The 15,263-nt window shown below is 42.0% G+C and overlaps 1 protein-coding gene and 1 pseudogene across 1 annotated transcript in view; one reads left to right on the top strand and one right to left on the bottom strand.

The window, feature by feature from the left end:
* Window positions 1-15,263, bottom strand: part of LOC116524724 (stimulated by retinoic acid gene 6 protein-like) — a 36,654-nt gene that overhangs the window by 13,781 nt on the left and 7,610 nt on the right. Inside the window, exons 2-4 of the mRNA XM_032240127.1 lie at window positions 6,937-7,012; window positions 4,339-4,439; window positions 676-806 (exon numbers count right to left, since the gene is read on the bottom strand). Of these exons, the coding sequence (XP_032096018.1) occupies window positions 676-806; window positions 4,339-4,439; window positions 6,937-7,012 (308 nt within the window). The remainder of the gene's footprint in view (window positions 1-675; window positions 807-4,338; window positions 4,440-6,936; window positions 7,013-15,263) is intronic.
* Window positions 9,181-11,219, top strand: LOC116524726 (annotated as a pseudogene).

Below are 15,263 nucleotides of genomic sequence, written 5' to 3'. Positions count from 1 at the left end.
TACAAAGGGGAACAAGGAAATCGCTGGGATTCCTTATCCTGATTGTGGTAATAGTTTCATTAATGTAAACATTTGCAAAACTTCTCAAACTGTGTACTTCTAATAGGTGTGTAATGATATATCATTTTGGTTTTAATTTGCATTTTCTGAAAGACTAATGACCTGTTAGTAGGCATTTGATTTAGGCTTGGAGCCCATGAGAGGGAACTATACTAAACAGAGGGGTTTTAGAATGATTGCATAAGGGAAAAGTGAACTTGTAGCTTAAAGTTACTCCTTCAGATGGAGCATGAGGCATGGGAAAAGATGAGGCCTCAGACTAATGGCCAAAAACACAATCATTGATCTTTGAGGAAGAATAGGGCTCATCAATATCAAGAAGGCAGCCATGGCTATGACACAGGAGAGCTTTTGGCAAGTAGGTGAGGAAGAACCTACTTCCTAAGACTTGGTACATTGTGTCTAAAGGACCTCTGAATCTAACTGGGCAGATCCCCTCAAAGAAGCTTTAAAGATCTGTGGGCTAGGCATTGACCTTGGGCAAGTGACAGGCTGGCAAGAACATGATCGTTCACAAAGTTTATGCCCTGATCCCAGAGAGCACGGGCCACAAGGTCTCTGAGAGCAAGAATTTCCATGATGCAGTTTCTAGCAGGTATGAGGCAGTCCTAGTACCTTGGGCCCAGTGCGGGATCTGCAGGGGCTGGTAGCCTTCTGAGAACAAAAACATGACCTTATTGGCTGTGGCCCCAAAGGCGATTCCATAGGACCATCGGTTACTGAAAGTGCCCACGAAGTCCAGAGGCCTGCAAACAACAGAAACAGTGTATGAGGCCAGAAGGTGGCTCTGAGACATTCCCACAGATATCACCAAAGTAGTGATCCCATCCTGAGGAGGGATTATTGAATAGTCAGCTGCTCATTGCAACTGACATTTCACAGGGCCCTCTGTGCCAGGCCTAGGGTTAAGCATGGATTCAGGGTACTGAAGTGAGGAGGACAAAACTCTTGCTCTGGAGGAGCTCCAAGACTAGCAGGGGATACAAGCAAGGACACCAGAAGGCATGAAGGCAAAATGGGATGAGTTTCATCTATAAGAGACACAGACAGAAAGACTCAAGGACCAAAACAAGGAGTATGTGTCCGAGACAGATTAGAGGAAGCCTGCCTTCATCCAGCCATATTCTATGAGAATTCTTCCTTCCAATATCCCTAAAGAGGGTCTAGGTACAGGTGTCATTTGCTATGTCTGTGTTTGAAGAAGTAATAAGCCACCCTAAAATATGCTACTCTGGCTTATCAACTGTTTCGAGTTAAACACACTTAAAAAACAGCAGGTACAAGATCATTCTGTCCTTCATGCTATTTCTTAAAAACAGGAGATGAAATTTCTATGTAAAAAATGCTCTCCCCATACAGAAGGAAAATAACATTCTTATCATCAGGGACAGGAAGTTGAGACCAAGAGAATTTGGTACAGACCTTATTTAAATAACTCTTGCCTGCTAGTCTCCCTGCACAATTTAGTTACTTTTTCACAACTTAACTATTCTTTGTCCAATTCGATGTGTACATATTCACCTCTAACTGTGTATTTGGGTCTTCATTTCCTTATAAGGGCTCCTGTGTCACATAAAACCAACATTATAATTCCCAGGCCCAGCTGAAAAAACTAAGAGGGTAGAGGTAAGCTTTTGCCTCCCCAAAATAATCATGCCTTCCTAGCCGCAGTTGACTGGACTATGGGCCTGTCTTTGGATGGGCTGATCAGATGTCTTGTCTTACGTTTTGAATCTGTGACCCTAAGGACAGGAACGAGTTAGCTGTTAAAGTCCTTGTCTGGAAAGTCATAAGAAGTTGCGATCAGAGTCAACGCCAGAGGAGAGCCAAGGCTATAGCGAAGCAGAGATTCTAAGTCAGCGAGGAAAATTGCAGAACGGTGCTGAGGAGGCACCAGTGACACAGAGGGGCAGAGAGAGAAGAAAATCAGTCTCCCACAGATTCCCATCTCAAGAGATCCAGTTTCCATGAGGCCTGATTTGTACGTTTATGTGAGACCTCCACATCTGTTTAAAAAAATCCTTTCTTGCCAGGTGCAGTGGCTCACATCTGTGATCCCACACTTCGAAAAGCCAAGTCAAGTGAACGGCTTGAAACCAGGAGCTTGAGACCAGCCTGGGCAGCTTGGTGAAACCCTGTTTCTACAAACATACAAAAATAAGCCAGGTGTGGTGGCACCCATCTGTAGTCCCAGATACTTGGGAGGCTAAGCTGGGAGGATCGCTTGAGCCCAGAAGGTTGAGGCTGCAGTGAGCCACAATTGTATCATTATGCTCCAGCCTGGGTGACAGAGCTAGACTTTGTCTCAAAAAAAAAAAAAAAAAAAAAATCTTCCTTTAATGTAAACAAGCTTGCATGAATACCTATTTCTTCTAACCAAGACAGCTCTGTATAGATCAGAGGAAGCAGTTGCATTTGGGAGAAGAAAAAAGGCTCTTTGAATGAAAAGGGCCATTTAAAGTGGACCTTAATGAAAACTCAGGAGGGAAGGGAGAGCCAGGCACGGGAGGCAGGAAGTCTCATTGGCTCACTCACCTTCACCTTTAAGGCTCAGCAGGAGCACGCCTTCTAGGAAGCCTCCCTGATCACCCATCTCCAGTGAGGCTGCCCATCTGTGTCCCCTCAGCATTAAGTTCATGTCCCTGTTCAGCACATCTCTGTCACCCAGGCTGGAGTATAATGGTGTAATTTTGGCTCACTGCACCCTCAACCTCCTGAGCTCAAGCGACCCTCCCACCTTAGCCTCTTGAGTACCTGGAACTACAGGTGGGCGCCACCACACCAGACCCTTTTGAGATAGGGTCTAGCTCTGTCATATCATTTCCTCTCTGACTTAGAATCTCTGCTTCCTTATAACCTTAGCTCTCTACTTGTTTAGTAAACTATAAACTCCTCTGGGGTAGGGACTGAGCACAGGACCTTGGAAAGAGTAGGTACTTAGTGCAGGTTTGTGGACATACATTTTGTTGAATTGGATCAAATTCTGCTCAAGATTCCATCTGTAGTACTTAAGAGCTATGTGAGACACAGTTTCCTTATCTTTAAAACAGAGATAGAATCGCCTACTCTACCCATATCATAGTCATTGCGGACAGCAAATGATGAACTGCTTTATCAGCCGCACAGTGCCACACACGTGTGAGGGGTCATTGCTTGGAAAAGATGGTGGGCCAAAATTATCAGATAAGCAGGGGTTTAGGTGGGAAAGTAGCCAGGGAGCAAGTCAATTGTGTCATTATCAATGCAATTCAAAGCAGTTGAATGTAATTGCTATGGCCTCCTACTTCTTATAAAGTCCTGTGCCAGCCCCTACATGCTAAATGTCCAGGACAGAACTGAATGTCTTTATCCACCAGCTTCAGTTTTTTTTCCCTCAATCAATGGGTCTCAGGCCTGGCAGCTTGAAAAGTATGGACTGCCCAGTGGGTGGTATCCCGAATGAATCTCTCACTTGCAGCTTAGGTCCCTCCTTGCCTCAGTTCTGACATCTGTTTCTCTCTCTTCTCCAGAGTCCTTGGCTGAGACCTCAGCAGGTCCACAGCTTGAGCCTGCTCAAGTTATAACACTGGGGATTCAAGAGAATATAAAGCTGATCTGGGCTAAAGCTCTTGTTACTTGTTAGCTGTGTGGCTGTGGACTGGTCATTTAACCTCTCTGAGCATGAGTTTTCTCATCCATTGCACAAGGATAACAACTTCTACCATGCTAGATTGGCAAGAGGATTTGTCAAAATTCGGCAAAGCAAATGGTTCAGTGTTTGGGTCACAGATGGTATGCAATAATGTTAACTGCATGATGATGAAGATGATGACAAGAAGTGATGAAACAGATAGGAGCAATCAGAACTCAAGGAAAAATGCGACATGAACTGCAGAGACTCAAAATGGCAGAGCGAGAAACGCTCTGAAAGCTCTCGTGGTGCATGACCCATGGTGCCATCCTAACAAGAAGTTTTGCTGTCTCCAGTCACAGGGAGCTCTCTCCCTCCTGCCTCCTGAGGTAGCTATAGTCTCAAGTGTAGGAAGGTCTTTTCCATAGTAAGCTGGGTCTCCATGAGATGTTTTAAGCATATTTCAGCAGCCCTGGGTGCTGAGAGCCACAATGGCTTGGAAACCAATTCTGAACTCTAAGAGCTTTGGTTGGGTTGGGGCATGGAGGGGCAGGGCTGTGCAGAGTGAGGTAGAGGTGGAGCAGGGGTCCTAGGAGCTACCTGACCTCATAATTGGTGTTGACTCCAACCACAGGGTAACCCAAGCTGTAGGGGTTGACTCAACTCACATGATAATTCCAAAGCGGTTCCCCAGGAGGTAAGAGGTATCATCTCTCTGTCTACAATACTCTCGTCTTTGGAGGAAGGACAAGATCAAAATGATGAAGAGCTGCAAGAAGAGAAGATGAGAGAATTAGTGGGCATGTTCATCCTCAGTGTGGCCTCTAAGCCCTCCCTGAAAGCAAATGTGTGGGTCAGCAGAGTGCATAGAACGTTAGTGACACCTCAAACTCCAGAGTCAGAGGGCTGACTGCATGCGCCCTTGAGCTACCAGAATGTTCTGTACTAAGCTTTCCCTTCTGTTTCCCTGAAAAGATGTAGGTTCAAATCTGGTCTCTCTCACATCCTGGTTGAGAGGGAGATTTAACTTTCCTGTACCTCAGTTTCCTCATCTGTCAAAAGGCAGTACTAACTGCCAGGTTGCAAAGCCTTCTCTGCTGCTTTCCTATGTATTCAGTCATGTTCTCACAAACTTGATGCTCTTTCTCCCTCCTGCCTTTATCAGAAACTTCTTGAGAATTTTCTACACTTGTGTCTCCATTCCTTTACCTCTCACTGGCTCCTGAATCCCCTAATCTGGCTTCTACCCCCTTCACTCTGCTGAAAAAGCTATGGTGAAAGTCACTTATGATTGTTTTGTGGCTCAGTCCCATGTATACTTGAAGTCCAAATCTAGCTTGATCTCTCAGCAGCATTCTACAGTGTTGGCCATTCCCTCCTCTTTGAGTACTCGCTTCCCTAGGCCTTCATCAAACATGCTTTCCTGATTTTTCCCCATTATTTCTCTGTATCCTCTGCTGGATCGTTCTTTACCCCAGCCCTAGATGCAGTTCCTTATAGCTCAGTCCAAGGGCTACTCATCTTCTTACCTGATCTTCTCTTCCTTGATGACCTCTCCTTGATGACCTCTCATTTATGTTGCCCAGGCTGGTCTCAAAAGTCCTGGCCTCAAGTGATCCTCCCACCCCAGCCTCCCAAAGCACTAGGATTACAGGTGTTAATGACCATCAATACACAGAAGACTTAAATATGAATCTCCAGCCCCGACCTTGTCCATGAACTCCAAAACTACCTAACCAACTACACAGTTGATATTTCTTTTTAATGTATTGAAAGCTCAAAGCTTTTATCAAAAGCTTCAATTTGTCTCTTGTTTTGAGACAGGGTCTCACTCTGTCACCCAGACTGGAGTGTAATAGCACAATCACGGCTGACTGTAGCCTCAAACTCCCAGGCTCAGTTGATCCTCCCACCTCAGCCTCCTGAGTAGCTGGGCCACTACCCCCAGGTAATTTTTGTATTTTTTGTAGAGATGAGGTTTTGCCATGTTCCCTGTCCTGTTCTCAAACTCCTAGGCTCAAGTGATCTGCCTGCCTCAGCCTCCCAAAGTGCTAGGATTACAGGCATGAGCCACTGTCTTCTAACTACCTTAAACCTGGGTCTCTTCTAATTTTCCTTAATGAGTGAATGGCAGCTGCCATAACCTTTTCAGTTGTGCAAATTAGAAACCCAAGTCATCTTCAACCTCCTCCTCTCCCTAACCTTCCTACCCAGCCCATTACAAGTCCTATTGTTTTTACCTCCTGAACTTCTGGAGTTGACATCATTACCTAGGATGAGATAAAATCACACCTGGATCCCTGAAGGTGAGAGGGTCACAGATGGTATGCAATAATGTTAACTGCATGATGATGAAGATGATGACAAGAAGTGATGAACAGATAGGAGCAATCAGAACTCAAGGAAAAATGCGACATGAACTGCAGATACTCAAAATGGCAGAGCGAGAAAAGCTCTGAAAGCTCTCGTGGTGCGTGACCCATGGTGCCATCCTAACAAGAAGCTTTGCTGTCTCCAGTCACAGGGAGCTCTCTCCCTCCTGCCTCCTGAGGTAGCTATAGTCTCAAGTGTGGGAAGGTCTTTTCCATAGTGAGCTGCGTCTCCGTGAGATGTTTTAAGCATATTTCAGCAGCCCTGGGTGCTGAGAGCCGCAATGGCTTGGAAACCGATTCTGAACCCTAAGATTGGTCTCCCTGCCTTGTCTCTTGCCCACTTCCAACTCAATCTCCACACTGTAACCAGAGAGATCGTTTAGAAGTATAAATATGATCATACCACCTTCATGGAAACACTTCCATTACTTCCCACTGTACTTAGAATGAAGGCAAAACTTAACACAGAGCCCCATAGGGCTTTACCTGGCCTGCCCTGCCTACCTCCCCAGACCTCTCTACTTCAATTCTCCAGTCCAGCCATGGCTGAACTTCTCAGCTCTTCCCACTCTGCCTTCTCCCTCCCTCCACACAGCCTTTGCATGAGCTCTCCCCTGTCTGCAATATACTTAACTACATCTTCCAACTGACCTCAGCTCTGTCATTACTTCGTCAGAAAAGCCGGTTTGACTTCCCTAAAAGCCCATATGCTTGATTCTTGGGTCCTTAAAAGCCTTCTATTGCCATATTTTGGGTATACAATGTAAGAAATTTTGGAAAGAAACGCAGCTGATCTCTCTCCCCTGAACTTTCAGGTCTGTTTGGGAGTCTGTGTTTGGCAGTGGCCCAGCTGCCCTTTCCTGCCCTCCTCACCCTTCCCCTGCATTTACTTACTGATGGGATGAGGGAGTAATGGAGGAAGAGCTCCATGTCTACCGAGCTGGTACAGGTGCCATTTAACTGCCTGGTCCTGCAAAATGGCCAAAAAAAATCACATTTGTATCATCAGTCATTGCTGTAGTCATTCACCCTTTAGCCTTGAACATCATGTCAAGAAGTTTGTCTTGTAGCCCACTAAGACCATCTGATCTTTTTAAACTTCACCTTCTCAGAGCCAAGGATGCTCACCTGTAGTGTGTCTTCCCTAAGTGGTATAATCTTTCATATTTTTTTCTCCAGCTTGATTGTTTATCCAATGTCTCTGCTAACTGGAATTAAGTCCTTCATTTAGGGGCAGAATCCAGTTCTATGGGGCTCAAAGCTTATATAATTAGGGCATCCTTTTAAAGTAATACTACAAAATATCTTACTTTTTCATATTTTAAGGGAGACATATGACCATGTAAACACTTTAACAGGGTTCTTCCCACTCTCCCAGAGCCTTGGAAGGGTCCTGTGTGAGTGAGGGGCCCTGAGACTAATCCTTCACTTCACAAGAAATTAGCATTGTCAAGGTCAAGAAGCATCAGCTCACTCCTGAGCCACTGCTGGGCTGCTGGGGCGAGAGAGAGACTCCTGGACTACAGGCTGCAGACACTGTTCTCTCCAGCCCCCACTATCTGTGGGACAGGACTGTCACTGTCTCATGTCTAAAACACATGGCAGCACTCTTATGGCTTCTCTTCAAAGAGATGCCTCCTTTCTGGGACTCCCACCACACTTTGTTCTTTCTGCTCTGATTTCCACAAGGCCACCACAGCACATTCTATCATATACGTCCACATCTTTGTCATGCTCTTCCCAACTCCAGCAGCATCCTCCAGCCATCTGCTGACCTTCCTTCCCTAGCCAGCACCTACTGTTCTCTCAGACATCTCAGAAAAGAGGACTCCTCTGGGGATTCCATAAGCATGGCATATTACCCAGTAAGTCTTTAAAATGCCAGTACTCCACAGTTACGTCTAACCATGGATCTGAAATATCTGATAAGGGATGGGGTGGGGGTGAGTGAGACTCAAGCTGTCAAATATGTGATATAACTGTAAACTTTTAGGAAGGTAAACAGAGCACATAAACCAGTCTCCCCATCCCATAGAAAACCCTTAAACTGATGGATGGATGGATGGATGGATGGATGGATGGATGGAAGGGGAGAGAGAGAGAGAGAGGGAGGGAGGAAGGGAGGAAGGGGGAGGGAGGGGGAGAGAGAGAGTGAGAGAAGGAGAAAAGAAGAAAAAGAAGAAGGAAGGAAGGAAAAGAAGAAAAGGAAGGAAGGAAAGAGAAAGAAAGAAAGAAGAGAAAGAAAAGAAGAAAAGGAAAGAAAGAAAGAAAAGAAGGAAGGGAGGGAGGAACAGAGGAAAGGGGGGAGGAAGGAAAGAGAGAGAGAGAAAATGCATAACCATACTAGAAAACAAGAAGGGGCTGTATCAGGGACATGGAAACTACCAGAAGACCTTGAAAGATGGAGAGCAACTGGGACTAAATCAGAGTAAAGGCATCAGCCAACATGGCCACAGGCTGTAGGAGCACTCAGGATGTGCTCAATACCCACAGTACAAGAAATGGAAGCAGAATAGGGCTGGCAGTGGACCACAGGATGATGAATTGTGGTGTCATAGAGAGGGCAATAAAGCAGATGTCCCTGTTCAAGTATCTTCCCACCCTCACTGACCAGCCAGTTTCTACACTGAGACTATGAATCAACATAATCCTGAGTTATTAAAAGGGGTCATCTCTGGGTGGTAGAATTAGAGGCATTCTATTTTCTTTTTCTTTCTATAAAGATGTACTGCTTAACAGCTGCTTATCTAACCACAGTGCTTAAGACAGTATCCATGGTGGCTTATGCCTGTAGTTCTAGCTATTTGCAAGCGGAGGCAGAAGGATTGTTTGAGCCCAGGAGTTCAAGGCTGCAGTAAGTTTGATAATACCACTGCACTCCAGCCTTGGTGACAGAGTGAGACCTTGTCAAGAAGAAGTTGAAAGAGAAGGAGGAAGAGGAGGAGAAGTATAAGAGGAAGGATGAAAAAGAATTCTGAAACTTTAAGACAGATCTTTTGAAATAACCTTGGCAGAAAAGAAAATGAGAATAAAGAAGAATGAGAGCAGCCAGGTGGGAAGGCTTGAGATCGTGTGCTTGCTGGAGACTCCAATCCGTATTAGCTTCCTTTTAGACCATGAATGAAAGTTTCTGGAAGATAACTTCGATGGATTTTGCAACAAATTTGAGCTGTCTGACTCTAAAATGAGACATAAAAAATTCTGTAATTTGAAGCAAGCAGAAAACAGTCTCATTGTTTTCAGAGCTGTTCCAAGATCGTTGTGCTTGCTTCAGCAAGAAACCTCAAGTGCAGAGCTGAAAACTGAATGTGCAGTGGTGCTGGGAGGTCTTTCTATGGGCACTGAAAACAATGTCAAGTCTCTACTGACTCGTTTAATCCCAGCCTTACAACAAGAACTGCTGTCCCCAGACCTGAAGTTCACTGAAGCTTGTCTCCAATGCCTGCATACCATTTTCTCTAGACTTGTTACTCCAAAGGAGCTACTGTATACAGATGCCACAGTGACACTGCACCTCATGGCACTGCTTTGCAGGTTCCACTATACCCGGGAGTACATCTGTTGTATTGTCTCACACTGTTGTAAAGGGCCAGGTCATCAAACAATTTTATGTATCCATGGCGTAGTTCAGAACACTGCTCAGCTACTAACCTCACTGTTCTACAAAGTTCAAATGCAAGCACTGAACTGTTTCTCAGTTTTACCAGGACATCCTACATCCTGGTAAATGTTTTGGTTGATGCAGAATTGTTATCACAGATTTTTGTGAAGATGTTACGGAGGGCTAAGTATATTGAGATACAGCTTACATCAGCAAAATGTTAAACTCACATGCATACAGCTGGAACAATTCAGACAGATAACAACTGTATTAAAGACATTGCCTTGTTTGTGCAGTAAGAAGAGATTACTAGAGGAGAGAGTTAAAGAAGCTGAGACACTTGCCTATCTGACTGAACCAGATATTGACCTACAGAGAATCGCCAGCATAACTGCTCACCTCATTGCCGTTTTCTGACTGTTTCCAGTATCCCAACTCATTGAGTGCCATCACTGATATTAAAAGACTTGATCATGATTTAAAACATGTACATGAATTCTGCCAGGCTGCATTCAAGCTCTATGACTCTCTTGGAGCAAATGATGAAGACATTCAGAAGAAGAGCATTGAGACTGAAAAATACGATGGGCTGAATTGTGGCTGGCTTGTCTGAGTCTAGTGTCAAGGTGTGGTTAGCTGCTGTCAGATGTTTGCACCCTTTATAGAGATCTGTGCAGCAGCTTCAAAACAGTTTCTAGGATCACATTGTCTGAAAACATTTAATGAAGGTTTTACAAAATGCACCAGATGAAATCTTAGTGGTAGCATCTTCCACAATATGTAATCTTCTTGAATTTTCTCCAGGAAAAGAGCCAATTTTAAAATCGGGAGTTGTAGAGCTACTTTGTAGATTAACCCAGAGTGAAAATCCTGCTTTACAAGTGAATAGAATTTGGGCTTTAATGAATATGGCATTTCAGGTTGAACAAAAAATAAAAGCAAACATTTCACAAAGCTTGAATACTGAACAGATATTCTGGATGTTATCAGATTCAGATTTGAATGTGCTGATGAAGACACTGGGACTTCTTAGAAACCTCCTCTTAGGAGGCTGAGGCAGCAGAATTGCCTGAACCCAGGAGGTGGAGGTTGCGGTGAGCCAAGATCGCGCCATCGCACTCCAGCCTGGGTAACAAGAGCGAAACTCCGTCTCAAAAAAAAAAAGAAATCTCCTCTTGACCTGGCCTCATACAGATAAAATAATGAATACTTATGGAAAGTAAACTATGCAAGCTATCACCTTGTTCTGGAAGGGGAACATAACTTTAAGGTCAAAGAGTAGATACTGTGCATCTTAGTCAACACAGCAGATGAGACAACAGCAAAAGAATTTATTATGACCAATGATGATATCCTTCAAAAAATGAAATATTACATGGATTAGTCCCACGTCAGACTGAAGCTTCCAGCTATGTTTTGTATATCGAACCTCATATTGAATGAAGAAGAATGTTCACAAGAATGCCAGGATAAATTATGAGGCATAGGCATCATAGATATTCTACAAAAACTGAGTTAGCCACGAGATTCAAACCTTTGTGACAAGGCAAAGATGGCACTGCAGCAGTACCTGTAATGATGGGAGTGCCCTTAGGCACCAGCAAGTATCCTGCATCCTTGTTTAAGAAAGTATAGAAACTAGCTTTATCTGATCCCTTCTATTTGCACAAGTCACGTTGGACTGCAGGAGCTATTTTGCAAAACTAATTTTGTAGGCTTAGATCTCAAATTTACCTTAAGAACATTTTTGAGGTAGTAATTTCCTCAGAAGACTACTTTTTGAGCTACATGCACTCTTTATTAGAACAATCAATCATTTTCCTTTGGACCTACAATCTTTTGTCTATGCTATAGCCACTTTGTGAGTGAAAATAAATATGTCTGTGTGAACACACAGAGGGGTGCGTGTGTGTGTGTGTGTGTGTACATGTACATAGGCCAGAATGAATGCATATGTGTGTGGGAGGGATATCTCAGATTTTTCTTTTCTTATTTTGTGTCTAAATCTCTTTTCTGCAGATTTTCCAGGTCTTAAGCATTGCTTGCTGTATACAAATTTTACTGAATTATATACAGTTTGAATGAAATGTTATTTTAAATACAAAACAGTTGTTAAGTGTTCCATAAAGGTTATGCTGAATTTTGGTCAGATGAACATTTGGAAGTAAAAAATATATAAATTTATGAACCTCAAAAAAAGGAATGAAGAAAGTCTATGAGACTTAAGGGACATCATTAAGCAAACAAATATATGTACTATAGAAATGCCAGAGGGATCAGAGAAAAACAAAGGCACAGAAAACCTATTTGACAAAATAATAGCTGAAAAGTTTACAAGTTTTGGGAGAGGCTGACATCTATCCAGGAAGCACAAAGATCCCCAATTAGATTCAACCCAAAAACATCCTTTCTAGGGCACATTGTAATGAAATGGTCAAAAATCAAAGACAAAGAGAGGAAAAAGCTATCAGACAAAAGCATCAAGTCATGTATAAGGGAGTCTCCATTAGACTCTCTGCAGATTTCTCAGCAGAAACCCTGCAAGCAAGGAGAGAACAGGATGACATAGTCAAATTGCTGAAAACCAAAACAAAAACCCTGTTACCCAAGATTACTGTATCTAGCAAGACTATCATCCTTCAGAAATGAAAGAGAAATAAAGACCTTCCCCGATAAGCAAAAACTGGGGGAATTTATTACCACTAGACCAGACTTACAAGAAATTCTTAAAGGAGTGCTACAACTGGAAGCTAAAAAAATAAATAAATAACCAGTAGAGGTACATTCGTAATCAAACTGATACTACCCCAGTGTTGTAATGGTGCTATGTGAATCTTTCATTTCTTTAGTATGAAAAGTAAAAGTCAAAACAGTCAATAAGAGCTACAATTAGTGGCTAAGGAACATGCAATAGATAAAGATGTAAATTAGAGCAATGAAAATATAAATTATGGAGGGAGAGAAATAGTATGGAGCATTTTTATGCAGCCAAACTTTAAATTATTATCTGCATAAAATAGTCTAACTACAAGATTCTGTGTTAACCCACAGTAACTATGGGGAAAAAAAGAAATTACAACAGACACGCAAACAAGAAAAATAAAATAAATAGAGCTTAATACCACAGAAAACCACTGAACCAAAGGTAAACAGTAAGAGAGGAAAAAAGAATCTAAAAAACAGCCAGAAAACAACCAAATGGCAGGAGTACATCCTCACTTATCAATAATAATTGTGAATATAAATGGATTAAATTATCCAATTTAAAGTAAGCTCCTGAATGGATTTAAAAACAAGACCCAACTATATGCTGCCTACAAGAGACTAGCCTCACTGGTAGACAAGCACAGACTGAAAGTAAAGGAATTGAAAAAGATATTTCATGCAAACAGATACCAAAAGTGAGCAGGAGTATTCGTACTCCTGATAAAGGAGATACATATTTTATCTATTTTATCAGATAAATAGACTTTAAGTTAAAAACTATAAAAAGCGACAAAGGAGATCATTACCTAACGATAAAGAAATCAGTCCAACAAGTAGATTAACAACTGTAAATATACACTCAACACTGAAGCATCCTAATATATGATGATTATATTATATTATGAATAATATATCGTGAATCACCCTAATATAATATAAATGAATATTGTTAGTTCTAAAAGGAGAGATAGATTGTAATACAATAATAGTAGGGTACTTCAGCATCCCCTTTTCAACAAAAGACAGATCATCTAGACAGAAAATCAAGAAAGAAACATTAGACTTAGGCCAGGCATGGAGACTTATGCCTGTAATCCCAGTGCTATGGTAGTCCCAGGCAGGAGGATCGTTTGAGGCCAGGAGTTCAAGATAAACCTGGGAAGCACTGCAAGAAACCTCTTCTACAAAAATTATTAGCTGAACCTTGGTAGCACATGCTTATAGTTTCAGCTACTCAGGAGGCTGAGGCAGGAAGATCACTTGTGCCCAGGAGCTTGGGGTTACAGTGACCTATGATCACATCACTATACTTTAGCCTGGACAACAGAGAGAGACCTGTCTCTATAAAACAAAGAAGCAAACAAAAAACAACAAACAAAGAAAAAAACATGAAACAAGAAACATCAGACTTAAACTGCACATAGACCAAATGAACTTAACAGACATGTACAGAACATTCCATGCAACACTTCAGAATACGCATTCTACTCAACTGCACATGGAACATTCTCCAGGACAGATAATGTATTAGGCCACAAAAAAAGTCTTAACTAATGAAAGATGATTGAAATCATTTCAAGTATTTTTTCTTGACCACAATGATATAAAAACTAGAAATCAATAACAGAAGGAACACTGTAACAGAAGTACAAGTTTATGGAAATTAAACAACATGCTCCCAAATAACCACTAGGTCAGTGAAGAAATTAAAGAAGGAATTTTTAAATTTATTGAGGAAAAATAAGAGTGGAAACATAGTGTACCAAAACTAATGGGACACAGCAAAAGCAGTTCTAAGGGGGAAGTGTATAGCCATAAATACCTACATCCAAAAAGAAGAAAGATTTCTAATAACCTAATGACATACTTCAAAAAACTAGAAAAACACTGACAAACCAAATCCCAAATTGGTGGAAATGCAGAAATAAATGAAACAAGGCCAAGTAAAGCAATTTTGAATTTTTAAAAATCTTTTATTTGAGATGGAGTCTTGCTCTGTCACCCAGGCTGGGGTACAGTGACGTGATCTCAGCTCACTGCAACCTCTGTCTCCCGGGTTCAAGTGATCCTCATGCCTCAGCCTCCCCAGTAGCTGGAATTACAGGTTTCCACAACCATGCCCAGCTAATTTTCATATTTTTAGTAGAACAGTTTCACCATGTTGCCCACGCTGGTCTCGAACTCCTGATCTGGTGACCCACCCTCCTCAGCTTCCCAAAGTGAGGAGATTACAGCCCAGCCGAAAAAAAAAAAAAAAAGCAATTTTTAAAAATTAGCAAAAATGTTTTTTTCTGAAAAGATAAAATCAACAAACCTTTAGCCAGACTAACAATAAAGAGAGAAGATGAAAAGTCAGTGATGAAAAGGGGGACATTACAACTGATACCACAGAAACACAAAGGATCATAACAGCCTCATGAATAACAAGTATATGACAACAAGTTTGAAAACATGAAAGAAAAGGATAAATGGACACATACAACACCCCAAGGTTAAATTATGAAGAAACAGAAAACCTGAACATAGGAAAAGCAAGTGAGAAAATTGAATCAGTAATAAAAAGTCTTGCATCACAGAAAAGCCCTTGACCCAATGGCTTCATTGTTAAATTCTATCAGATATTTAAAGAAAAGCTAATATCAATTCTCCTCAAACTATTCCAGAAAATTGAGGGAAGGGGAATAGTTCCAAATGTATTTTACAAGGCCAGCATTATAGTGATTCCAGGGCACACACAAAAAACAAAACTATAGGCCAATATCCCAACATAGATGTAAAAATTCTTAACAAGGTACTGGAAGACCAAATTCAACAGCACATTAAAAATGTCATTCATTATGATCAAGTGAGATTTATCCCAGGCACGCAAAGATGGTTCAACAAATGCATTTCAATACATGTGAAATATCACATT

The sequence above is a fragment of the Sapajus apella genome, unplaced genomic scaffold (assembly GCF_009761245.1).
Source record: "Sapajus apella isolate SASKATOON/1434 unplaced genomic scaffold, GSC_monkey_1.0 scaffold46, whole genome shotgun sequence".
NCBI lineage: Eukaryota > Metazoa > Chordata > Mammalia > Primates > Cebidae > Sapajus > Sapajus apella.
This window is presented reverse-complemented; position numbering and strand designations above follow the sequence as displayed.